Raw genomic sequence first — 26,711 nt, forward strand, 5'->3', positions numbered from 1 at the left:
TAATGAATAACCCAACCGTTTTGCATGGTCGTGCACTTGAGACATCTCGGGAATTTAAGAAAAATACTTGAATAATGTTGCCTTCCGTTCGCCACGATTGACAAAGTTTTTTCCTCTGTCCAGCTGAAATCAAAAAAAGCTTACCGAGAGATAATATAATTTCCCACATAAATAATTCATAATCATCGTATTAATTCCACGCTGAAGTTCCACCAAGCGGCTGAAGCTCTTCCGCATCCCCCGATCGCAAGCACCGGTCGCAATATATCGCAAAGAAAACTCTTTCTTCTATCCATTCTCAATCCAAACCTTGACCGTGCAACAGCTTCGACCGTTTGTTTCGAAAAGGCAAAAGATCGCAGCGTGTTGATCTGACCGAGTTCGTCGCTTCTCCTACACACAATCTTTGTCAATCTCTCGCGCAAAACCGTGTCGAACATAAGTCGCACTCACGTGAATTTTGGGCTGCTGTGCTTTTGGTGTGCGGTGTGTCCAAGAGGTAAAAGAAAAACAAAGTTCCAAGCTGACAACGATCAGAAAAAACACAAGAAAAACAGTGAACCGTTCCATTATTTGAACTTTTTTTTTTGTTGAGGAATGTAAGTGAGAACAACTTCTTGAAAGACTTACTTCAGAGTGTGTATTACAAACGGGAGGAGCTGGAACGAGCAACGCGCGCGAAAAAAAAAATTCACCATCATTTATAGCGCGAAAAAAGTTGCATATCATTCCCATAACGGGTTCGACCGTCGGCGGAAACATTACAACAGATTGGATTAGCTGGGCCAGGAAAAATTCCATTACAAGAAGTTGTAAATTGTGACCATTGAAGGTATGTGCTGTCATGTATTCATGCTGTTGATCGCATTCGATTTATATCGAACCGAAACACATCCATAATAAATGGGCGGAGATTTATAGGCAACAACCTTCCCGGCATATATATTGTCCTATCTGTATAATAATTCACTTATCCTCAATGTGGAATGGATAGATAAATTATATCAGATAAGGGAGCTTATCCCACATTTCGCGTTGCTTTCCAGCCTCCGATTTCTTCAGTTTTGATAGAACCGCGAGAAAACGGTGGCCGTTGTCGATTTCGCGCCCAACAGTCCATGATGATTTTTCCGCACTATCGCCACCAAGTGCTGGAGGCAAGACGCGCCTTAGCGCAGGAACAGGAGTTATTGTGTTCTATATTTTTATTATTGATCACTTACAACGGCAGCGTTGTCAGTAGCATGACTAACGAACAAGCGCAAACGGGAAGCGAAAGAGCGTAATTGCCATATTTAGAAGGGAGTGCACCACAGTCTTCTCCAATTGAAACCACCCAGTTTTTTTTTCGTTCGTCGAATGGTACACACGATTCGATTTGATATGGCCTAATGGAGAGAAAAGGGTTCATTGGATTACCACGAAGTTTGTTGAACTTCGGTGGCTTTTGCTGGCTGGCATTGAAGGAAGCTGCGCAGAATACCCTCCGAGTAGCGTTCGATGAAATTGCTCACCTAATTGGCTTTGATCGAATTAGATATGCGGACAAAACAAACTTTTTTATTTACTTCTTTTTGAGATTTGACTACGCCTCTCAAGTCCTAACGATTATGATTTCTGAAACCATGAAGACGTAATAGCTGGATATCTGAAGGGGCATCTTTGTGTGTCTAATCAATAAACACAATACTCCAAAAAATGGTTTTTAATTTTTTATACACCTTTCAAACCGTTCTAAAACGATATAAAAACCCATTTTTTCTAAGTTTACAGAAATATATAAGATATCGGTTGAAATAATGTATATAGGGGAGGAAATGGGGGTTTGCGAAAAAAATTTTTTTGATGCCAAATATCTTAAAATTGTATGCAACGTCGTGATTTAGTGTCATCTCGAAATAATTTTTGACGTGGGACTACGTCTAACCGGAGTATATGGGGGGTAAAATGAAAACCTAAACACAGAACATGCCGGGAAAAATGAAAGATTCCGAATGCTTATAACTCGAACATTTCGAACTGGATCGGAAAGATGTTTGCATCAACTGATAGGGAATATTTCTACGCATCTATCGCAATTAATAAAATGTTATTTTTCATTAGACAAACAATTGAATTACTGTAAAACGTTAAACGTTATATAAACGCCCTAACTACCTCGTTTTGATTGGCCCGGTTAACGGTTTTCCCAACACAGCCATCAAAACCAACCAGCATTGGGGAAATCGACCTTGCAAATACATGAAAGTATGGGGATTTTTGTTCTCATCGAAACGTGTTCCCTAACACAGACTTCAAAACCAAGCAGCGTTGGAGAAATCGGCTTTGGTAATACATGAAAATCGGGGGTATTTTTGTTCCGACTGAAATGTGTTTCCCTAACACGGACTTTAAAATCATTGAGCGAGGGGAAATTGGCATTGGCATACATGTAAGTCGTGGTCATTTTTGTTCCGACTATTATGTGTTTCCTTAACGTAGACTTCAAATTAATGGAGCGTGGGGAAATTTGCATTGCAAATTCATGCAAGTCGGGAGTATTACTGTTCTGGCTGGAATATGTTTCCCTAACACAGACTTCAAATCCATGGAGCGTGGGGAAATTGGCATTGCAAATTCATGCAATTCGAGGGTATTTTTGTTCCGACTGAAATGTGTTTCCCTAAAAGCCCCCGCAGACTGCAGGCATTTGCATATGCGCACACTTCACCGATTCAGTATCGGCCGATAAAAAGTTCGATGGGCTTCCCGATTGCATTCAAACTGTTTTGTCGGTAAACTATCGGTCGTCTGTTTAATCAGTACTGGCTAGCCTTGACCTGCGGCCATACGACGATTGTCTATTGGTCGATTGTTCAATTCGCTCTCAATTTTGGAATCCGACATACGTGCCGTGCAAATCACTGAGAATGGGATGCACCCAATACTCTCGGATTCTGATTCTGTTGATTTTCCTTCTCCGTTGTCAAACGATGATTAAACAATATGCGTTCGACGTACATGTCAAAATCGAAACTGAGTACCTGCAGTTCATCAAACCAAGCAAATTCGCGGTTCGAGAAGTACGTACACTTGAGAGATGCAATCTTCAGAGGGAAATGTAATATAAAATAATCGTTTGATAATTCTTCCGTTCACATCTTTTGTCCTAGGCATCATACCAAACGTAAAAGAAATTAATTTTAATTAATTTTAAATTTACTTATAACGAAGAACATAATCTATCACAATGCGTGAATTGACCTTACATGGCATTTATTCAATCTTTTTACTCACAAACCGAATATATTGAATTCTGAAATTGGTTCATTCAATCAAAAATTCAATCAATACAAACAAATGATTGCTAAGCTAAGGTAGTCCCACGTCAACCTTGCGGATATATCATAGATATAACCCACCCCTTTTTTTCTGTCAAACATCGGCATTCTGGGACGAAAAGTACGGTTTTGGCTGTCAATAAAAATAGTTATCTCGATTTTTCATTCGGAACTGGCTACGAAATATTGATTTGCACCGCCTTGCGGCACTCTCTCTTAAGTCCGATTGAGCTGATATTTTGCATAGGATATTTTTTCGAGGTGGTGAACATTTGTTATGGGGCAACTTCTCGAAATTCGAGATGACCCTTTGCATTGGCACCCTAATGTATATCGCCTCTGGGATATATGCTGCTGTATATACGATTTAATGTTTGCTGGGATGCCATGATCGTCTTATTCTAATGTATCGATGAAGTACCGGGGAGTGAGAGCATAACGTGGCTCGTTCTGTTATTCTTTCCTGTATGAAACAATAGCATCTGCCCCATCAATGATGAATTTCTTTTCGTCAGAGAAGATCTGCTGAAGGAGTAAATCGGCTTTCTCGACTCACAATTTTGGATGGAAGCGTTCTATCAAAACGGACTTTTGCAGATTGTTTTCCATCAACATGAATTAACAGCCAGGAAACGTCAAAGTACCGTGATGATTAGTGATAGTTACATTCGAATATTCAACTGCGAACAATATTTCAGTCCCAAAGTTTTCTAAATATATCTTTTAACATACCCTAATCACGCTGCAAGTGATTCAAAACTTGACCAAATCTCAAATGGCATAATAAATCGCCAAAACACCCATGTTTTCGGTCCTTCAGGTCGGGGTGCCCGCTTAAGATCGGTTATTAATTCTGGTTCAGTTTGGTTGTGATTCCGTTCGCATGCACAAAGAAGTATACCAACTAAATCATTCTGTGTTTACGAAAGAAACAAGAGATCGTCACTAATCCACATCATCGCGAATACCGTTGGTTGTAAAATTCAGGGAATTAAAAATAGATTGTAGGGTTGATGTAAGCCCAGCTTCAAGCTACGACGCCTTGGAACCTGTTCCCGACAGTACTCTATTCTCTCCGCATCCATTAGCACCAAATTGCAATTGTTCGGGGAGCACACACAAACACACGCAGGCCATACTCCGTCGTTCCGCGATCTCAAATGTTAATAACGGGTTTTCTGCGCGATCGCTGACCACAGCTCGGGAGAGGGAATGTTGCAGCGAGCAGTGGACAACAAAAGAACTGCAATCAGCTGTTGGTTTGATGAAATTATAAGAATTGTTTGGCTGATTAGCATGCAAAATGTGAAACCGCGAAAGATTCTCGACTCCATTAGCCACCCTTTCTTGGCAATTATTGTATCAGCTAAACCGCACCCATCCGCGCATCGATGAGCCGAATTTGCCCGGTTCGTAGGATGTCTCTCAGCTCAGAAAGCAACAAATTAGATGGTAATTATGTGCGATCTCTCACTCGCGATACTTTCATCTTCTTTTGGTGTCTGCTTTTGGTTAAGGGTTTTCCATTTCTCTGAGCAGATGTCAGTGCTAAAGATAGATCTGAGAACATGAAATGGATTAATTCCAATCCAGCCCCAGCGGAATGATTGTTGAAACATTGCGCTTGTTAGTGTTAATGATGGGGGTTTTGATGTGCCGCTGTGTGTTTTTGTTGGATTCCGCTGTTTGTCGAAAAGACTCCCCAAACAACAGTTACTCTCCAAGACAAGTCGAATAAAAATGGTAATTAGAACCTCGTGTAATCAATTATTCGACGTTGAAGGAAAGTAGTTCGCGGAACGAAGCTATCAATTTTGAACAATCCGGGCCCACCTTGGCACTGAACATGCAATTGCGTTCATCGAGGAAGATCTGGATATGGCCCAAAAATGATTTCAATGGTTTTGTACCAACTGAGATTTTCAGTGAGAGTTCGCACTATGTGAAATTCACCATAAACATTTAATGTTATCGTTTGTAAAAACCAACTTCAGTATTTGAAACTGAGAACTCATGAACATATGAATCCATTCGAAGTTTTCCTTGGCAAAGTTGTCTGTTGAGAATAAGTCGCCTTCACTATACACCGTGTGCAACAATTTCTCACACAAATTCAAACTTCAATTTTGACGTAGAACTACGTCTTTCAGGAAAGGAGCCAAATCAGAAAACAGGTCCCATCAGTTTATTTATTAGGCTCATTTAGCAATTCAGCTGTAACAGAGCCGAATTCATTCGTGTATATTTTTATCTTAAGATAACTTTTTGTTGTATATTACACTGTCACTATTTTTAGGCGTAAGAGTATTCCTACCAATCGATAAACATTTGTTCTGAAATATACCTCGATCTGTAGGCCAACAACCTGTCGTTTAGGACATTGTGAAACAATTGCAAGACTTTTCATCCGAAAAAAAATAAAAATTTTGTTCACTGTGCCATGATAGTAGGACAGTTGCCCTTTCAGGCCGTTTATTCTTCCAAGCTTTCGGAACTCTATGAACTTTACGTTTCCTAAAAGCTTGGCATCCCAGGTCATGTTTGAGAATTTGTCTATTTCCAAACATTGAAAACAGGGGCCAGGGGCCAAGTATAGAGCGTTGTGATTTTTTAATTCGCTCCCTGGCGATCTTAATCACTCGCTCAGTGATTTCTGAAAGTTTCCTGCCGGATCTTTTCCGGTAATCAAACGAGGAAGTCTCACGGTACCTTCTAAAAAACAAAATGAAGCACCACTCCACGTATGAAAATAGCGCTTGAACGCACTCCTTCTAAACAATGCACAATGGTCCAGGAGATGCATTTAAGTGGAAATTAGCATTTAGAGCTCGACAGTTATTCTATAGATAAAAACTGTCTTCGACAAAGTGGTTAACATGATAGAGCGCTCGCTTTTATTTTGTCAAAAATAGGGTGACCAAAATTTTCCATGAAATAAAAAATCTAACTTTCTTATCTTTATAGATAGAGGTAAACATAGTTCGACAATGTTGTAGCTCCAATTATTTGAGACATCTTTGTAGAACAAAGTTTTTCTCTATCTCTTGAAATAACCGATATAGCGCCTTTTAAGGGTTATCATGAAAAAACGTTGCGACAATTGTGCTTTGACACTTTATCATTAGCATCGTTGTACTAAACACTAACATTTGTTCTAAACTGCTTGCGCCGAATTCGCGATGACAGTGGCATGGTGTCGACGTATGGGCCATAATTTGGGTCCCAAACTCGTTAGTGTAATCTCTATCAGATTAGAAGACATGAAGCCGGTTTTTAAATTCTAAAATTTGATTTTCACATCATGTTATTTGATTACTTGAAACACTTGTTTCTGACTTTCATTCAACTATATGGCTAAACAATTCCAACATTGTTGCTGAATTTTTTCATCATAATATAGAGTTGTCTTCATAAACAATTTTCGTATCAGACTTTTTCACCACCTGCAAACAAAAATGTTTTTCATTTAAATAGAATACTAGTTTGGTATGGAAAAGCTAAAGTAAACGAAGCTCAATGCCGCCAGCGCGGATATGTCAATGTGTTGTTTTTAAAAACTGATCCGTAGACACAACAAGAACAAGATTTTCACACGAATTTTATTTTGTTTTTGTTTGCATGAAAAGTGGTGACGCGAATGCTAGATTGTGACTGCAAATCAACAGACTGCGTCAGGCGAATGTTTTAGTACAAAACGCAAACAATGAGAGTTGATGAGAAGCAACGCATAACGCGGCATTCTGTTTTCACCTTTAAAATCACAATCAAACATACAAGTAGTTACTTCTGTGCGCAAAATAAAAACGAAGAAAATCATCATTCAGCGATTCAATAAGTGACTTCAATTATTTTATATACGTCTAACCGGAAGATATAGGGGGTGAAATGGAAATCTAGGCACTGAACAAGTAGGAAAAAATGCAAGATCTGGAACGCTTATAACTCGAGCATTTCTCAATAGATCGCAAAGGTTTTGGCATCAATTGATAAGGAATATATCTACGCATCTATCATAATGAATAACATTTCATTCTTCTTGAGATAAATAATTGAATAATTGTGAAATATCAAGCATTGTCCAAATGCACTATGTGCCCATTTTTGATTGGTCCATTTTGTGCTCCTCAAATCGTACCGACCAAAACGGGCAACCAGAGCAGCAACGAAATAGAATGAAGCACCATTGGAAAGGAAAAAGAAAAAAATGAACGAAACATTGGTCGCTGTCTCACACATGCGTAATTCCCGAGCCAGCCAGTCAGCTTAAAAATCCCCGCTCCGCTGCCGTAACGTAACGATTGTGTGCCTTTCTCAAGGCAAGAGGGTGGAGGTGGTAGCGCTAGAGTAGAGTAGAGTTTTCAAAGGGCCTTTCTCAAGGCTAGAGACGAATGAACTGAAAAAGTTTAAAGTCTCTATAATACAATACCTTCCTTCCGTAACGATCATTCTCATTCAAACCGTACATCACATCGGTTCGCATCAAAACACTTCAACAAACCAACCCAAGCAGCAATGTCTGGACATGGCAAAGGAGGAAAAGTGAAGGGAAAGGCAAAATCCCGCTCGAACCGTGTTGATCTGGAGTTCCCCGCAAGGGTAGCTAGGCTGAGCGCGTTAGTACCAGTGCACCAGTCCACTTAGCCGGCGTTATATAGTTTCGGCCGCCGAAGTGATCGAGTTGGCTGGTAAAGCTGCTCGCGACGATAAGAAAACCCGCTTTTCAGGGCCATTAAACCTTTCAAAGAAGAGTTATTAAAAGTTTTTCACAATACCAATGCATTCTAAAGCGACATAATATGACATATAATATAAACTGATTTATTTTGTTTATGCTTGTTCTTGAACTTATTGGTTTGGGGTCTTTTAAATTGATCATTCAGTTTTCACAAACCCATGCATGGTTTCCGAATTAAAAGTGGCTTCAAATTACAACACATTGTATGCAGGATGGCATTAACGAATTTTCTCGGTAGCAAGAACTGCTTTCTTTGGTTGATAACTGATGTTGAAAATTGACTGACGTTACATCTGCATTGTATAGAAACATAACTAAGGAGCAACATGATGAGCTATGTATTTCCTGCTGCTCTGTTCTTATTTCAAAGGACTTTAATCCTGTGTTAATTTACTGTTGGTTTTTCAGAACGCTTATAGCTCGTTTAATTCTCGACAGATCGTAGAGTTCGTCTCCAAAACCTCAGTTCTTTTTCATTTCTATTTACTTTGTTTGCGGAGATACAAATCTTACAATTCATTCGTCTCCGAAACCACAGTTTAAGGTACGGTAATGTGCTCAATAGTGAAATATATGATAGTGAATGAGCTGATGACCACCTATGCTTCCCCTATCACAGCCATCATTTTGATTGTACGATATGTGCATACGCCGAGAGATGCCCGGCGTTGAACATTTAATAAGTACAAAGCCTTCGGAAAAAAAATCAAGAATCAACTATAAGACAGTGAGAAAAAATTGAGAAAGTTTGTAAAAAAAACGCAAAAACACAACACCAAAGGTTCTTTTCAGAACCCCCAACATGTTCATGAAGAGTTAACAGTAAACTAATCCATTTTTCAGGTAGATAGGTAGGTATTCACGTAGGAGAAGAAAATAAAACAATATATTTAAAATATATATTTAGCAAAAGCTGTCCCCTTTGTATAGTCCTACGTCACTCCGGTTATGTCCCCGACATTACCCACCCGTCTTTTTTACTCTGAAAACAAATTCAACATCTATAACAACGACGCGACACATTGCTACCGATCATTTTTTAAGTCATCGGTCACAATATGTTGTCTGTGTCAAATTATATCTGTTTAGTGTGTAAGTAAAATTTTGTTTTGTTGTGACTGGTCTAATTGTTGTTAAATGTAAATACCTTGACAAAAAAATCGATGTAAACGAACTGACCCGACAGGCCGACGTGGTTTGAAATCAGGCGAAAAAGGATTGACAGATGTCCTTTCGGGAGGAAATGGAAGAAGGAAATAAGCGAGAGGAAAGGGAAGGCGGTGACTTAGAAGAAGAGATTGGGTTGACTCTAGAGAAGGGCAAAACGGTTCACTTTAATGAACCTTTCAGTGACCAACCGTTCACTTAAGTGAACTAGTTCTTTTGAACAGTTCACTCAGTCTTTCGTACATTAGAAGGGATATGCCAAAGCAAGTATAAAAAATTGTGAGATATAATATATGATATATATGTGCTCCCTTGGCCGAGTGGTTAGCGTCATAACTATCATGCCGGGTGTTCGGGTTCGATTCCCGTTCTGGTCGGGGGAATTTTTCGTCAAAGAAATTTCCTCCGACTTGCACTGTGATCACGCGTATTCTAGAGCTTGCCACTCAGAATCCATTCAAGGCGTGTTATTTGGAATAGAAATCTCAACTAAGTACTAATAAAAATGACGCAAGTAATACTACGTTGAGACGGCGAAGTTCCTCTAGGAACGTTAGTGCCATTGAAGAAGAAGATATGATATATATGATATAATATAAAAACAATTCATATCAGCGACACAAATTTTTATATACTGTTCAAAAAGACGGTTTGAATCGTTTCGCTTTTAACTGTATATTTTGATGAGGTAGATTCGCATATCTTACTGAAATATTTACCCTCGACTTAAAAATATGAAATTAAAACTTCATTTGATAAATAATCGAACAATCGAATTTAAGAACCACCGTATCCTGAAATATTGCGTTTTATTATGAAAACGACAATACCGACATCTTATTTTTGTTATTTCATGGGGCTATCGTTTGTTTCCATTCGTTAATTTGAGGATTATTTACCTTGCAGCAGCATTAATCTATCACTCGTTCGCTCGCCTTCCTCTTATGGCAGATTTACATTAGGGAAATCTATAGCTATAGATGGATTTATTCACGTGAATGTGTAAACGGGTGATAATAAATATGATACACTTATTCGAGGTATATATAACTTGAATAAATTCAGCATATGTAAACGCTTGTGAATTTCTCACTGGTAAGATATCGCTAAAGTTGGATACAGTTCTACTTCAGGTGAATAAATTCACCGAAAATGTGAATATATTCATTATAGAAGTTCACGCTAGTGTAAACGGTTGATGCGATTTCTATAAGAGACTCCGCATACTACAGACTTTCTTTCAACCAACAGTTTGGTCGGGTCGGCCTTCTGGTGCAAAAACCGATCCAACTGAATCGTCGTAATGTGCGCACATGCATACCTCTCCGTACTGATTAAGAAGCCGACCAAACTATCGGCTGACAAATCAGTCTGCAGTATGCGGGGGCTCTAAATCTCATCATATTTCTTCACATGAATATATCGCTAGTCTAAACCCACCCTTATACACCGATCACCATACACAGTTCGTTCTGAACTAAATGCACAGTTCAGCCAGCGGTCAGTTCGCTCTGAACTGTATACACAGTTCCGCCAGCGGTCATCGTACACAGTTCGTTCTGAACTTGGTAAGCAGTTCATGTAAACTGTTGCCTAGTAAAAAAGAACGACCGTTCGTTCACTCTTTTTGATGAACTAGTTCTTTTGAACAGTTCATGAACGGTTTGACTATCTCTAGTTGACTCGGTCACTTAGTCCGGAGCCAGGAAACGACAAGAAAGTTGAAAAGTTGGAAGAAAAATTTGTTAAGAAATATAAGTTGTGGAAAGATAGTGAGTTGAAAAGCGACATAGTAAAAAATCGTACAAAAAGAAGGAGAAAGACTGGTAGAGTGTAGTGAAGAAGTTGAGAGCAAAATCCATCTTCTGACCAATTCAATAGGGCCCAGAGCCAAACCATTCGCTCGTAGGTTCTGTATAGGAACTCCGGCCACCTACCACCACCAAAGCGATATTCTCGCGAGAGCAACCTCATTGCAAACGGATGACGACGAGTTCATCCGTTAGGGCTGACAGCATCCCTCCTCTCAGCATCAACGACGAACAGAAGCGCGACGACAACTATCACGAAGGACGAAGCGAAGGGCCCCTACGATCACGGTACCATACTAACCCCAAAAATCGAAAAAATATAAATTTGGAAAGAACAACTAACTTTTCCTTCTACATCTATCACCAAAGCCAGTCCATTTTGCACAGACAACTTCTCGTGTCCGCTTTCCATCGAATATTTTACTGGTTTTCATAAGGTCAGAACAGTCTTCCCGAGGGCCAAAGCCGAAAGAGAGAATAAAAGAAGAGGGGAGCTAAGCCGGGCAGTACGGCTAAAGCCATAGTTAACAATATCATTGTGCACTCCTATATGTATACGCTGCACATCTTCAACATTAATTGTCAACCTGACGTGACGCAAAACGCAGCACCCTAAGCCCAGCTTAAGCTTACGTAATGTTACGCGTCCTTTGTTATGGTTTATTATTTACTACTCGCTGTAGCTTCTTTCCTTGCTTTCAGATCTTGTTTCATTCTTTTTAGTGATCAATATTATGTTGCTCTAAATTGCTTGTCTTGTTCGCACGACTTTCTTGTTTTATCAAAATCGGAATGTCGGATAACTTTTGTTGAATAATATTCTTGTATCTTTGTACTTTGTTGTGGGTTCGAGCACGAGCCTAGTAGATTGCAATGGATTAACATATTAATTTTTTATATCACCATTACACAAACTCACTGCTCAAACTCATAAATCAGGATAGGATAGGGTCGATAGGGCCGATGATAAGAATAGATGAGAGAAACCCAGAGAAAATTGCATGAATTTCAAATAAACTGTCAGACCAAAAAGCCGCAGATTTCAAAATAAATTTCATTGTGACAAAAATACATACGCCAAACATTAAAATATGATATGTTTTTTCGAAAACAATTGAGAATTATCGACAAAATCATTTTGACGTAACAACCATCTGTACGCAATAATGACGTCGTTCCAAACAGATGGCAATTCGTTTGAAAAAAGTCAGAGTTAACCATATTTTCAGCAATATATATTGTTTTTCTTTTGTATATTAAATCGTGTCTCATATCAAATTGCATCACGGAAAAAACGCTGCAGAAGAGTTGAACCACAGTCCAATATTTTTCGATGGGCCTTAGTTCCGGTGCGTTGGGGGTTTCACGAAAATCTTAGAACCACTATATCGCTTAGGCATAGAATGGCTGCATATGGCTGCTTTCTAAATACATGAAAGATTATCAAAGTTGCTGTTCGATTTTTCGTCACGAACTCAGATGGTGTAACATCGAAGTAATGTAACTTGATTATTATTTCAGTGAATCAAATTTCCAGACATTCGTTGGAAAGCTACTGTCATTGCGTGTTTTTTCAGTATATGTCAAAAAGTAGAAGCGTAAACAACATAGTTTTTTGCCACTTCAAAAATGTCGAATTTCGTACCAGCTGGGCGAGAGTGTTTTTGTTTTGTGTAACATCGAAGTAATGTAACTTGATTATTATTTCAGTGAATCAAATTTCCAGACATTCGTTGGAAAGCTACTGTCATTGCGTGTTTTTTCAGTATATGTCAAAAAGTAGAAGCGTAAACAACATAGTTTTTTGCCACTTCAAAAATGTCGAATTTCGTACCAGCTGGGCGAGAGTGTTTTTGCGGGGAGTGTTACTTCATTACTTCAATATGAAGAAAAAAAGCTGCAGAAAGTCATCGCATTTTGGTGGAAGTTTATGGTGACCATGCTTCAACTGAGCGAACGTGTCAGACGTGGTTTGCACGGTTAAAAAGTTGTAATTTTGACTTGGAAGACGAAGAATTTCCGGACTGCCAAAAAAGTTTGAAGATGAAGAATTGGAGGCTTTACTCGATCAAGATCCGCCACAAACGCAACAAAAACTTGCAGATACATTTGAAGTAGCTCAGCAAACCATATCCGATCGTTTGAAAGCAATGGGAATGATCCGAAAGATAGGACATTGGATGCCTATGAATTGGAGCCACAAGACGTCGAACGCCGTTTTTTCACGTGCTAACAACTGCTCCAACGACAAGGGTTTTTTGCATCGAATCGCTACTGGTGATGAAAAGTAGGTCCATTACGACAATCCTAAACGTCGGGCAACGTATGGATATCCCGACCATGCATCAACATCGACGGCCGCGCGGAATATTCACGGTTTTCACGTTCCACAGTCCAAAAGCGCCTTAAAGTCGTCTTAAAGCATCCAAAGTAGTAATCTTGATGTTATTGTTTCGTATATTAATTCCTAGTATGTAGTGTTTATTTTGCGTGTATCAGACTACTCCCACACAACTCACGTATACCAAAACCCCTTTTTCCAATTGTTTATTGTGCAATTCCTTCAATTTAGTGTTTCATAAATCAGTTATAGATAGTTCGAGAAGCAAAATCGCACATTCAACTCATGATAGTTCCGCGTTTCAACTTACCCCGCTTTACGTGACAAGTTGAAACAATGCATATGAAAACTAAAGATTTTCAATTTTTTATATTTTTCGAAACATTCAGTGTGAATCCCTATTTTTTATCGAAAGTCATCTATCATACCTTGTATATGCTGCAAACAGATTTCAATTTATTGATTTAGTGATTTTTTAACATAACTTTCAAGTTGAACTTCGAAAAATCCATTCTAACTTGCCCTGGTGTACCTCATATGATTGCATCTCTGAAGCAGGGAGGCGTACAATTGGAATTATTGAAGCAAACTAAGTGAGGCGCCATCCTTGATCAAATTTTGTCAGTCGTTTAAAATTTTTTAACCTGAGAACAAAATGAGATAAAAAGCTAAAGTTTTCATCGAAGGTATAGAAGTATCCAAAATTAGCATTTTTGGCAAAATTATTCAGAATTGATAGAAAGCGTTTTGAACAGGTCGTAGATCTGTTTCGCTGTCTTCCCGCACTTGAATAACGCGACAGTTTCCACACGCTTCTCGTACAGACCGAACTTCAACTTCGTTAGGAAACCGATCAAGTACTGATGGGGCTGCGAAACATGATGAGAGTAAAGTAGGGATATCATACTATACTACCTTTTTTTTCGCTTCGAATTTCTCTGCTGGCAGCAGCCGCAATTTCACTGACAGAACTTATTACTATACTAGGTAGAATTCTGAGTATGTAAGTTAATCAATGATTTTGTCTTGCAGGTCCTCCAATGAAGATGATAACGTTAAATTCAAGCAATGTATTCATTTTTACACTAATGGTGGTTATTACGACCAACGCGTTTGTAACGGAGAGCAGAAAACTGGATCCAAACAATTCTAATGATGATGATAGCCGACCCTCTATAACGACATACGATCAGCGCCAAACTGGAAAGTATAACGTTCATGTGAATATTAAAGATGTTAAAATAATATCTGTCGATGGCGATAAATTTGATGGTGAATTTGGGGTAAGCGAAACTACTTTTAAACATCTAAATTTATTAAACGTTTCATTTCTCAGGATGATACCATCTATGATTATGGGGACTATGATTACGACCCTGCGCACTTGACAGTCAACCCGCTTCCTATTTTCGGTGGAGCAACATCCACGAAACCTCCAAAATCAACCACAAAAACACCCGTTTCTATTACTACTACAAAACAAAAAACGACGACCACAGAACCAACCAAGCCTCCTGTCACCACCAGTGAGCCACCGAAAACTACAAAACCCACGAAACTCGACAACTCGACTCAGATTCTATCTGTTCACACTACACACATTCCGTCTGCCAGCAATATCTACATCTTTAAGCCTACCCCCAATTACCATCCCAATCCTGTCCACTACGACTATCAGGAAATCCCTGTTGAGGTAATCGTTGAACCTGTACTGAAACCGAAATATCGCAGCGCTAATACGCGCATCACGGCAAACCGACATCATCATTACCGCACTAAACCATCCTCCACGGATCAGTTGACCGGTAGCGTAGTTCATTACGTCCATTCGGGAAATGAAGCGACACAAAAGGCAGCAGCCCACTACGAAACGTCTGCATCCCTTGGGGCCAAGGCTTGTGCCAAGGGCGAGTATCGTAACAGGACTGGCAAATGTCGCGAGCGAAGATCTGGAATGTAGGTAGCTGATCCCATAAAGAGAGGCAATAAAATTAAAAATCACTCTTCATTATTTACAATTACTCAATTATATTAATCTGCTTATTTTGCGTTTCTTTTTCGACTCCACAAGACAGACGCCGGCTGCTTAATTTGTTAGCATCTTTCAAGGAAAAGGACGACTGAACCGGTTAAATGGGTCGCTGAGCACTAACTCAATGAAGCGATGAAGCCACTGAACTGTTTGAAGACTACATTTTTTAATTTATTACTTTTATCAGATGTTCAGAAATGCATTTAGAGATTAGAACGAATGTTAGAAATAAGGGACCTCGAATTACAATTACTGTTCAATAAACGTAACTTTGAACAAGATATGTGCGTAATATTTATCTTTTGGAATGAACTGAGAATCTACCTGACGAATTTCATGGCGACTCGTCTAAGGAGTTGGCAGCCCCATCTCAGACAGCAGGTCATTTAACCCTCCTATACTCGCGCATATGGTCTGACAAGCCGAGAACAGTCTGAGAGTATACGAGTCACGATATTGCGCGCGCGTACAGGAGTCTTAAGCAACTTTGCATACTTGAAATGTTCGAAAAAGAATTAGACTTCCTTTTGAAAAAGGTGAATGTTTTTCTATTAATTTTTTACAAAAAATTATAAAATGTTGGTCAAAGAATGAAGTTGTTTAAAATTTTAATAAAAAATATCTTTTTTTATAATTTGATGGATGAGAAATGACAATGAGGTCGCTGTTCAGTTCTTGTTTTTAAGGAACTTAAACACTAAGGTCATTCGTCCCTAAAATGAGGTCACTTGCTGTAGCACCAGCGTCTATACTCCTGCTAGCTTATCGCTTTATTGAATCTACGCCAGCCATACATCATACAAAACCATCTCGGTAGAATACTCGAATTGGTGTTCACCAATATAGCATACGATTCTATTACGAATAACGAATTTTCTGCTCCGTGGCTTCGCGTTGGTTCTCATCTTCCCCCGTTAGTGGTATCGATTTCATTCCCGTCCCCGTCCGAAAGCGTTCCTACGAACATTGACAGAAATGTACCACGGCCTCTCAACTACAAAAAATTAGATTTCGATGAACTATTCGACTATCTCTCAAACACAGACTGGAATCTTGTCCTGAATTCTAATTGCGTAGAAAATATAGCTGAAAAGTTTTGCTCATACCTTTGTCAGTGGCTAACATTAAATGTAGAGGAGATGCGGGTAAGGCAGACAGTGTGGCTAAGATGGACAGGTAGTTGATTCGTATAGTTACAAAATCGACCTTAAAATTTCAAAAAGTTACCCCGTACAAAATGATCACTACCTCGAAAAAACACCCTATGCCAAATTTCAGCTCAATCGGACTTAAGGGAGAGTGGCGCAAAGCGGTAAAAGTTTGAGTTTTTTGAAAATCGAAAAAAATACCCCACGATATTTTAATTCACTTACATTATACCGTGCCAGCGGCGTGTTTATGAAAAATATCAATGTGTATGTGTAAGAAAGAATGAGATTTGGTTTTGTTTCGAAATATTTCAGCACCATTAAACATATCCGGGTCAAAACCTCGACAATGAAAAACGTATTTTCAATTGGTGGCTTGACTCAGAAGGATGTCAGAACATGCATTCGGCGTCCTCGTTTCATGTTGTTTCATGTTGTTCCATAAAACTGACCACAGAATATTACTGCGTAAACTAAGCCAGCGTGGTGTTTCGGATAGACTAGTTGATTGGCTCAGCTCGTATCTGCATGACAGAGTTCTTCGTGTCAAATTAGGGACATGTAATTCCGTTTGAAAACTTGAGTGGAGTACCTCAAGGAAGTATGGGGGGATCTTGGATCGATATTTAGAAGATCGATCTTTTCCTCTTCGTTTCCGATTTTTTGGATCGATTCATTGTACTCCAAAAAATCGAGAAGATCGATCTTTTTGAGAGTAGATTTTTTAAAATTATTTTTTCAGTTAACATTGATTTTAATTTCACTGAAAACCACGTGACAAATTTCATAAACACTGGATCGTTTTCAAGGTTGTCAAATTAGTGGTCGTAAATTTAGGAGAAGCTGTTTTGTAAGTTTGAACATTACAAAACAATTCGTCACAAACTATATTTACACCAATTTCTTCTCTGGTCGTCTGCTTTCGGCACACCCTTCGCATGGGCTCGTTAAGTCCGTAGTTGGTTCGTGAGGGACGAATATACAGGGAAATCTGTGAGCGTAAATTACGACGGCGGGTGTTTATGTGGAGGCAGCTTAACAGCGGAGTGCAGTCGATGTTTCCCTGGATGAGATCACCAATGAAGCTTGCCACCGCAATGTTGCGTCTCTCGTCTCCAGTAGTTCCAGATGTATAAGCATACAACGGCTTTCATAGCTGGGTAAATTGTTGGTGTCATTCCACGGAAGATGCCTCAAAGCCAAACGAACAAACTTCCGTTGAATAGCTTCGATGCGATTCGTCTCGTTTTGGTAGTATGGACACCACACTACAGCCGAGTATTCCAAAAGAGGCCGCACCAATAAGCAATATAAAACTTTTAAGCAATATACAACTTTTTTGAAAGTTCCTGTAGGAAACTAGCATTGCCTGGTTTCCGTATCACTAAATACAGTTTTAGGTCATCAGCGTACGACAACTTAAGGTATTTCAGAATATTGTTAACATCGTTCATATATAACAGAATCAGAAATGGTCCGTGATGGCTGCCTTGAGGAACGCCGGATGTCACGGGGAAGGGAGAAAAACATAGTCTCCAATTTTAACAGACATATTTCGACCAGTTAGCAAGCAGATTGTTATGAACGCCTAGTCTGTCGTATTTAGCCAAAGCAATATCGTGGTTCATTTTGTCGAACGCTGCAGAGAGATCCATATATATGGCATCTACTTGATGGCCTAGTTCCACTCGCGGATGATGAACGAACTGTTTGGGCATGAAGCCATGCTGGTCCTCTGAAATGCAGTGGGCGAAGTGTTGAGTCAGTTTTTCGAGAATAATTAACTCGAATAATTTGGAGGTTGCACTTAATGAAGCTATTCCTCGATAATTAGATACATTCCTTCTACTACCCTTCTTGTGAATCGGGAAGATGTAGTATTCCTTCCAACAGACTGAGAATTCACAAGATAAGAGAGAGAGCGGTTGAAAACACTGACCAGAGGCGTTGGCAGCGCAGGCAAACAGCGTTTGAGGACCAATGCCATCTGGACCGGAACCCTTTAAGTTCTTCAGTTGATTCCCAGCTGAGACAACCATTTCTCTGGTGATCGAAAACGGATGACTTGAGTAAGTTGATGGAGATACATTGCGAGATGCAGCTTCTACGTCCTGATTGCTAATTCGTTCATAGCTGAAAACGCTTCTGAAATGTGTGCGGAACATGTCTGCAATATCGGCGATGGTGGCAGCTTCGATTTCACCATTGGACATGCTTGAGGGTAATCCTGTTTCCTTCCTTTGTGTGTTTACGTATTGCCAGAACCTCTTAGGATTGGATTTCAGATAACGTCGCAACTGTGTTTGATACGCTTGAAACAGTTGATCGTTCAGCCGTTTGTAGTCCGAATTGGCCTCGAAAAAACGCGCTTTCGTAGAGTCAGTACGAAGTTTAGCGTGTTCTCAAAGAGCTGCCCGTTTCCTCCTTTCCAAACGCCCAAGCTTCGTGTTCGACCAGGCAGGTTTTCATAGACGTCGCGATTGGCCAGTTCTTCTTCCCAATTAATGTTCGAGAGGAAGTTGTTCATCTCGTCGAAATTTGCTTCGCCGAAGTCGTAGAACGTTCTCTCTGTCATGTCGTTGTGATCACAGTGTACACAGGAATCAATGCTGACCAACAAAGGTTGGTGATGCACGCAACATTTGACGAGCGGAGATGGAGCTGGTATTACTGAGCAACTGTAGCACATTTCCTCACTTACAAAGCAAAGGTCTAGCATTCGATTATTACGGTTTATAACTCCATTCTTCTTTCCGAGTCTTGAAGAGCGATATGCGTCCAATAGATTGCGAGATACGAGTCCAATCGATGAGTCGGATGAGATAAAATAAAAGCCAGGGTATTCAGCTCCCATCTAACTCTTAGAGGCGAATGAACTGGAAAGTTTAAAGCCTCTTTAATCCAACATCATCATCATCCCATCTAACGTCACGTAGGTTGAAGTCACCCAGGATCCTCAAATCGTGAAGGTTTCAAGGTGCAATAAATGTTTCTATGGTGGTTAGACACTCCTCCCCCCTCACTAAGGGGGGGCTGCCATACAAATGAAATACATTTGCATAACTCGAGAACTAATCAAGCAAATGGAGCCAAATTTGGGATGTGAGGGTTTTTGGGTACGATAAATGTTTCTATGATGATATGACACCCCTTCCTCCTCTGGAAAGGAGAGGGGGTCCCATAAAAATAATGCACATATTTCAACCAAACATATTCCAACCAAACATGACAATCGAAAATTTTCGGAAAACTGAAGGAAAATGAGAAGATTCGAAAAATTTGATTCAAATGTGTTCTACAATTACATATTGACAAGCGTTGTTAGTCCATTTGATGTTTGCGCTAACGAAACTGATCTTCGTTCGAAAGTGGAAATGGATTTCAATGTGATAAAACGCACTCCTATATCGTCTTCTATCTATAGATAAATAAAAATGGATCGCCGAATGTGTTGATAAGAGCAAAACTCTAGACTCTTTTCCGATTTAGGGCTGTCTTTATTTTATCATATATTCTGTTATAATTCTGTATCAAACATTTATTCCATGTAACGGAGAAACATATTATTTGCAAGTGGTTGAAAAATCTTGAATGAGAATTGTTTCTGAAAATAATCCCTCAATAATCTATCTATATATATAAAAATGGAGTGATGTCTGTCTGTCTGTCTGATTCGTATAGACTCGGAAACTACTGAACCGATCGACATGAAAATTGGTATGTAGGGGTTTTTGGGGCCGGGGAAGGTTTTCGTGATATTTTGAGACCCCTCCCCCCTCTCTAAGGGGGGGCTGCCATACAAATGAAACACAAATTTCTGCATTACTCGGAAATTAACCAAGCAAACGAAACCAAAGTTGGCATGTGAAAGTTTTAGGGTGCAATAAATGTTTCTATGATGGTTAGACAGTCCTTCCCCCACTCAAAGGGGGGGCTGCCATACAAATGAAACACAAATTTCTGCATTACTCGAGAATTAATCAAGCAAATGAAACCAAATTTGGCATGTGCAGGTTTTAGGATGCAATAAATGTTTCTATGGTGTTAAGATACTCCTTCCCCCTCTCTTAGAGGGGGCTGCCGTACAAATGAAACACAAATTTTTGCATTACCCGAGAATTAATCAAGCAAATTAAACCAAATTAGGCATATGGAAACTTTAGGGTGCAATGAATGTTTCTATGGTGGTTAGATACCCCTCCCCCCTCTCTTAGGGGTGGCTGCCATACAAATAAAACACAAATTTCAGCATTACTCGAGAATTAATCAAGTAAATGGGCGGGACGAAGTTTGCCGGGTTAGCTAGTAATATTATAATTTTGGTAGAAGTAATTTTAATTTTAAAAATTTTAATAAAAAAAAAAAAAATTTTAACGGGTACATCAGAAGATCAATCGAAGAACAGTTCTGCGATTGGACCCATGAAGAAAACGTGGATGTGATAACGAAAAATAAATTTTGGGCGACACGAAGTTTGCCGGGTCAGTTAGAAAATAAATTAAAAAATAACACTGAAAAAAAATAGTTTAAAAATTGCATTTCATTATTCTCAAAAACATATTTTTTTTAATTCTCAAAAGAAAATGCAAATAGCCCTTACAATTTCCAATATACAACCTATACATCGGAAGATGGGCACTTTTACAGAGAAAAAGTTTTCCTTACCACTTTTTTGATATTTCCTTTGAAAAATTACTATTAATGTTTAACTCATAAATTATGTGTAAACTATCGCGATTTACATGTTCTGCAAGTTTTTTTTTCAATTTAGAAACATGTATAGAGCATATCAAACGCGAGAATTTAAACAAAAAATTCGGGTAAAACATTATTTTCCAGGAGTCTCCATCTTGACTGAACCATGAAAAAAATTGTTGTTAGATAAACTTTTTCCTGGTAAAAGTGCCCAAAAGTGTCTTCCGATGTATGGGTGACTTGTTGAAAATTTCAGATTTAAAAAAAAATACGATTTTGAGAAAAACTAACTTAAGTTTTCAAAATATTTTTTTTAAATTTCAAGTATGCAAAGTTGCTTAAATGACCAATGTCTTTACACTCACAACGTTTTACTGCAATCTGAGATGTTGCTGCCAATGGCCAGTCGAGTTGGCATGAAATTCGTCACTTATTTGCCCCGATATGAATGTGATATCAATTCTTTCGTTCAATCAATTCTTCGTTTCTTTATTCTCTGTACCATTATTCTTTGATACGTGCAAGAATTTGTGTGAATCAGTATAAATTAACCATTTTTAAGTTATTTAATATTAAGGTTCGACGTATAAAAATGACTGTTTTCAAATTATAATATTAGTCTTTTTCGTTATCAAACGTTTTGAATATTTGCTGAACTAGTACAGCTAAAATAAGTACCGTTAAATTTCACAGTAATGCGACGTGGACAAAAAAAGGAAAAAAAAAGAATTAAATATTGTGCACTAAAGTCATGTCTAACAACATATCCGACATCAGTTTTGAGCTGTGTACGATTTCCTTAACTGAGTTGGTATTAGAACTACATTGCTAATGGTAAGTCTATTTCGGCTATCTGCCTTTGAGCTGCCGGAAACAACGCTCAGTGCGTTTAGAATTTGTCCCTCTACTAAGCCCTGCCTTTGAACACAATTTTACAAACACATTCAAACTTCTCACTTCCTGCTATTTACAATAAGTTACATCATAAATCGTGTCGTTGTTCCGAGATATCAACACTCCAAATTTAGTTCCCGGAACCAACTGGAAGTTATGTTTCCAACATAACGTTTTCCCTTCTCGCAAAGGTGCCTCAAATGAGCTATTTGTTACGAATGTTTTCGCTAGTTTAAAAATATCTTAACAAACTGGACGGCCCAGATGATACGACCGGAGATCTCCGCCCTTTCCTACGTCTACTTTTAAAACCAATGTAAGTCTGCTCGGAATAAAATCACAGTCGACACAAACAGAATAATAGCGGTATAAACGCTCCTATAGCGATGAATACCGGTAACATCATGGACGACTCGTCTAGTGAGTATGGATTCGGTTGTTTCGGACCGCTAGTTTTCCGTTGTTTGTTTTTTGTATCCACTTGGGCATCGCCATCCGCAATCGAGCTGGTGGTAGGCGATTCTTCAAGCGGTTCTGGTACTGGTTGCTCAACCATAAGCGGAGACAGCTGAGGCAATGTCGTATCATCGTAGCCCTTGATCAACACAATTGCGTTGATCTTTGGATTATCTTTGTATCCTTTGACAAAATCTACTTTCACCTTTCCAGTGCGTATTTCGGATTCTTCCTCTTTGTAGTACAGTTTGCCCCTGGACACCGTGAAGTATACGTACTCATCGTGGGCAGTTCCTTTCCCTACCAGAGAGAATATATCCAAATCGGAGACAACCGTGTGCCGATTGTTGATTTGAACATCGAACATTTTCATGTTCGGCGCATTGAAGTACACTTCACAGAATTTCAGGATGAGGACATACTCTCCGTCACCCGCTATCGGTAGCTCATATCCAAACGTTTCGTAATGATATCGCTCCGTTTGATACAGAATTTCATCGTTCGGCTTCACACGGTTGATCATCAAAAGCTGCTTTCCGTAATCCGAATCGGTTCCAACTTTACCCATCAGCGGATCTCGTGCGTATTTTATTCCGTGAGAATCAACGTGAGCCTCGCCACCGGCATTGATCGCATAAATGACGTTCGGCTGAGCTGCAGTTGTCAATTGTGATAATCCTAACAATGTCCCCAATAGGACACAAAACATATGTGTATGCATCGTCATATTTGCAATTTTACCGTTTAATTGCTTGATAGTCAATGAGCCCTAAAACATATGACATGTTAGAACCGTAATCATTTAATGCCTACTACATTGGATACAATTTCAAAATCAAACAAATTCCAAATAACAACACATAACCGATCCCTGCGGGGCATAGAAAATCAATACTATGTGGTTCTCCCTCCACCAACTCGATAACATTATAAGTGCCGTTAATAATACGTACACAAAAATCCTGTCGAATCGATAGACGTATCCGTTTCGGTATTCAGTCTTCGAAATAACTGTACTGGTGCTTCTAGTGAACTGATCCAATGTTCTTCAGGCCGCTCCTAACATCCGGTACGCGGGGTCAGCAATCCACTCAGTTCACACTTACTAGTGGTAACATTACGTGGCATGCTTATTGATTAGCTACCTTTTTTTCCTCAACAGCAGACAAGAAGCCACAATTCCTCAACTTTAACCACTTTTCTTCAATTAAGGCTGAATGAACGGTGCCACCGATTGGGCCCGATTCGTTCGCGGCCAAACAATGAAACTGGTTGCAGTTGCGTTATTCCGGGAACTTCCTCCAGATCACACCAAGGAATACTCCGAATGTATCGAACGGTGTACGTATTTTCACTGACAGCAAGAACACTTTCCAGCCGGAGGACTTGTACACTGTATTACCGACGAAACACACCATCACAATGCAATGGTTTACCGAAAAGGCCTGGCAGACATACTTTTGAATAAAGTCTGATATTCAATGTTTATTCTAATTGGCATTGTTATACAGCGCAATTCATTTAACTTACCTTTAGGTTTTGAAGTGTATTCCAACAAATGTGTACACTGAGAGGAATAGTTAGTAAATACGATGAATTTTTTGGTACATGTTACCAATTCTCTAGTCATTTTCTACCCTACTAATCATTGGTACATATTACGGAAGAAAAATGGTAGGCACAAACGTCAAACAAACTACGATTTGTTGGTCCAACATTGTGCAATATCAGTGAAAATTTTGCTTCTCATTTGTGAGAGATAATCATTAGGGATAATAAAAATGTTTTTTAACAATTATTTTTAATTTAAAAAATTCTATTTGATTACATTTAACTCCACATACTTAGGATACATTATAATAATAATATATCACTTATTCTATGAGCAGCGTACACGAGGAAAGTTCCCGTTCCTCTTCCTGCTGCATCGCTCTAGTTTGCATTATTTAGGGAGTGTTTGTTCTCTCGTGTCTCTATGAAAAAAAGAAATACATATGTTAATAATATTAAATATGTATATATGTAATGAAACGTAACATCAACAAAATGCTTACCTCCGAATCGCTTCATCTCCAAAATAGAAATGGCGATTGCAAAGTGCGCACATCACAGATGTTAGGTATAACAAAAAAACAAAGTTACTAATGGTATGAAGTAAAATCTACGAATCTCTGGTAAGAACGTTCATTGCGTCTGACATTGCTTTCACGCAATTTTGGTAATATTTACAAAACATTTGTATATTTTACCAATGTTTTGGCTACTAAAGATTTGGTAATTGCTTTTACTAAACTATTTCTCCAGTGTACAAAGAATATTTTGCGAACTGCGAACAAAATTTTATGAGTTTTGAAATGATGCTTGGTTTGTTGACCGTTGATTGAGCAAATATAGGCCCAGTTCTTTCAGAAAAACGCAAGGAGCTGGAATTGACAGGTGGTTCGTTTTCGACAGTATGATGATAAGGCATGGAAGATGCGAGAGGGGATAAAAAATGACAGCGACTATTTTTGTTTATAAACAAAGCAGGTCTGATTTTTATGCTACATAGCGGTCCACACCAACATATACATACGCTGGGCCGGTTTCAATCGAACTAGCTGTTGTGTCTCACATATACCCACTAGCAAAGCTCCCACAATCGCTGAATCAAATGTCTTCATAGTAAAACAAAAGTCTTCAAACCTGGCATCCCTGACTTTAAGTAAACGTTAATTTTTTTCGTGAATTTTACAAAGGATATATAGTCTAGGTCTCTTTTTATAATAAAATTTGTCTTTTAGGCCGAAATTTTACAAATGAATGTATCCGGCATCTTTAAAAAAATATGTACTCGATAAGTTTTGGAGGTCACACCTTAAAAATAGGCTGACCAAACGTACCGTTCTTAACGGGGCACTACCGTATTTTCGACCATTTTTTATTGTCCCGTATTTTTATGAATTTGTGCCGTATTTTGAATATAAAGAAAAAAAAAGTAATACTGTCATAATGATCTTTCAAACATTTATTGGCCTTGTTGAAAGAGATAATGTGTCTCTGTCACTAAAGTTGTTGTTAATTTTGATGATTTAGTAGAATCCTTCAGCATAGAAAGGAAATATTATTTTTGACTAGTGAGGTACAAAGTGTTTTAAAAAATATAGAAGCTTATGTCCAAGACAAGACCACATTGTTGACGCAGGACTGCGAAATTATTTCGCTTGTTTACCACAGCGGCTGGAGGTACGGTCAATGCGGTCAATGCGAATATGGTTGACCCTTGTGACTGCCACAAGGAGCATAATCCTAAGGGACAAAAGGTATAGGAGTCGAGAAAAAGAGTAAGAGTTGTAAGAGTAAGAGTTTCAATCTAGCAGTCACCGAAACGGTCCGTGCACAAGTATATGGTTGATTCGCTTTGATTAAAAGTGCCATCTCTACATAACCGTATCACCATAGGAATGTACGAATGTACGTAATCATATCTGTCGCAAAAGGCATTGTGATGAAATGCTTGAGAAAATCCCTCTACATATTTTTTTTGCATGTAATGAAGAGGATCGCTTCCACAAGCGTGGGATTGCTAACAAGTAGAACTTTCGGAATTGGCTGCCAATCCAAGGGAACCCAATGTACTATATTTACACTCTCCAAAGGTTACAATATACAGATTTTGAATTGTTTCAGCAACTGAGTCCGATTCAGTGCATGGAATGTGGAAATGGCTACAAAGAGCTCCCTGCTCTCTCTTTTTTTAAAACAGGCTTCTCTCGATCCTCTAAAGTGATTTTGCCATTGAACTTTGTATGGAGCAAAACCGTTGTGTGGTAGCATTAGGAGAAACTACAAACTGATTGCTAGTTGGAGCAAGAATGAGTATAAAAATCGTGAATTGTTTATTTATACCCAATAAGTTTGGTGTGCTCCCGTGGCCGAGTACTTAGCATCACACCTAACATGCCGGTGGTTCGTGTTCGATTCCCGTTCTGGTCGGGGGAATTTTTCGCCAAAAAAATTTCATCCTTCTTGCACTGTGGTCACGGGTATTCTAGAGTTTGCCGCTCAGAATGCATTCAAGGCTTGTTATTTGGCATAGAAATCTCAACTAAGTACTTATAAAAATGACGCAA

General features: G+C 39.0%; 2 protein-coding genes across 4 annotated transcripts; one reads left to right on the plus strand and one right to left on the minus strand.

Annotated features, from left to right (window-relative positions):
- The first annotated feature begins 307 nt into the window (after nt 1-307).
- LOC129777622 (uncharacterized) lies at nt 308-15,685 on the plus strand. Of its 3 annotated transcripts, none has more exons than XM_055783997.1 (4): nt 308-832; nt 14,407-14,657; nt 14,711-15,330; nt 15,446-15,685. In XM_055783997.1, the coding sequence occupies exons 2-4, from the start codon at nt 14,415-14,417 to the stop codon at nt 15,462-15,464; spliced, it is 882 nt and encodes a 293-aa protein (XP_055639972.1). In that variant the 5' UTR covers nt 308-832; nt 14,407-14,414; the 3' UTR covers nt 15,465-15,685. The 3 variants fall into 3 exon arrangements, with proteins under 3 accessions (XP_055639972.1, XP_055639970.1, XP_055639971.1); XM_055783995.1 differs by having other exon boundaries at nt 15,450-15,685; XM_055783996.1 differs by having other exon boundaries at nt 308-499; nt 15,450-15,685.
- Nucleotides 15,686-20,040: 4,355 nt separating this feature from the next.
- On the minus strand, nt 20,041-23,988 carry LOC129775827 (malectin-A). Its single transcript, XM_055780962.1, has 2 exons — nt 23,553-23,988; nt 20,041-23,368 (listed from the first exon to the last, which is right to left on the minus strand). Exon 2 carries the CDS (start codon nt 23,324-23,326, stop codon nt 22,481-22,483), a length of 846 nt encoding a protein of 281 aa, XP_055636937.1. The 5' UTR covers nt 23,327-23,368; nt 23,553-23,988; the 3' UTR covers nt 20,041-22,480.
- Nucleotides 23,989-26,711: the final 2,723 nt, after the last annotated feature.

This window comes from Toxorhynchites rutilus, chromosome 3 (genome assembly GCF_029784135.1).
Source record: "Toxorhynchites rutilus septentrionalis strain SRP chromosome 3, ASM2978413v1, whole genome shotgun sequence".
NCBI lineage: Eukaryota > Metazoa > Arthropoda > Insecta > Diptera > Culicidae > Toxorhynchites > Toxorhynchites rutilus.

Bases quoted from the DNA above. Each gene is read 5' to 3' on its own strand.
- LOC129777622 (XM_055783995.1), top strand. From the start codon at position 14,415: ATGAAGATGATAACGTTAAATTCAAGCAATGTATTCATTTTTACACTA. The intron at 14,658-14,710 runs GTAAGCGAAACT...TTCATTTCTCAG, and splicing joins AATTTGATGGTGAATTTGGG to GATGATACCATCTATGATTA. The intron at 15,331-15,449 runs GTAGGTAGCTGA...TCCACAAGACAG, and splicing joins CGCGAGCGAAGATCTGGAAT to ACGCCGGCTGCTTAATTTGT.
- LOC129775827 (XM_055780962.1), bottom strand. From the start codon at position 23,326: ATGACGATGCATACACATATGTTTTGTGTCCTATTGGGGACATTGTTA.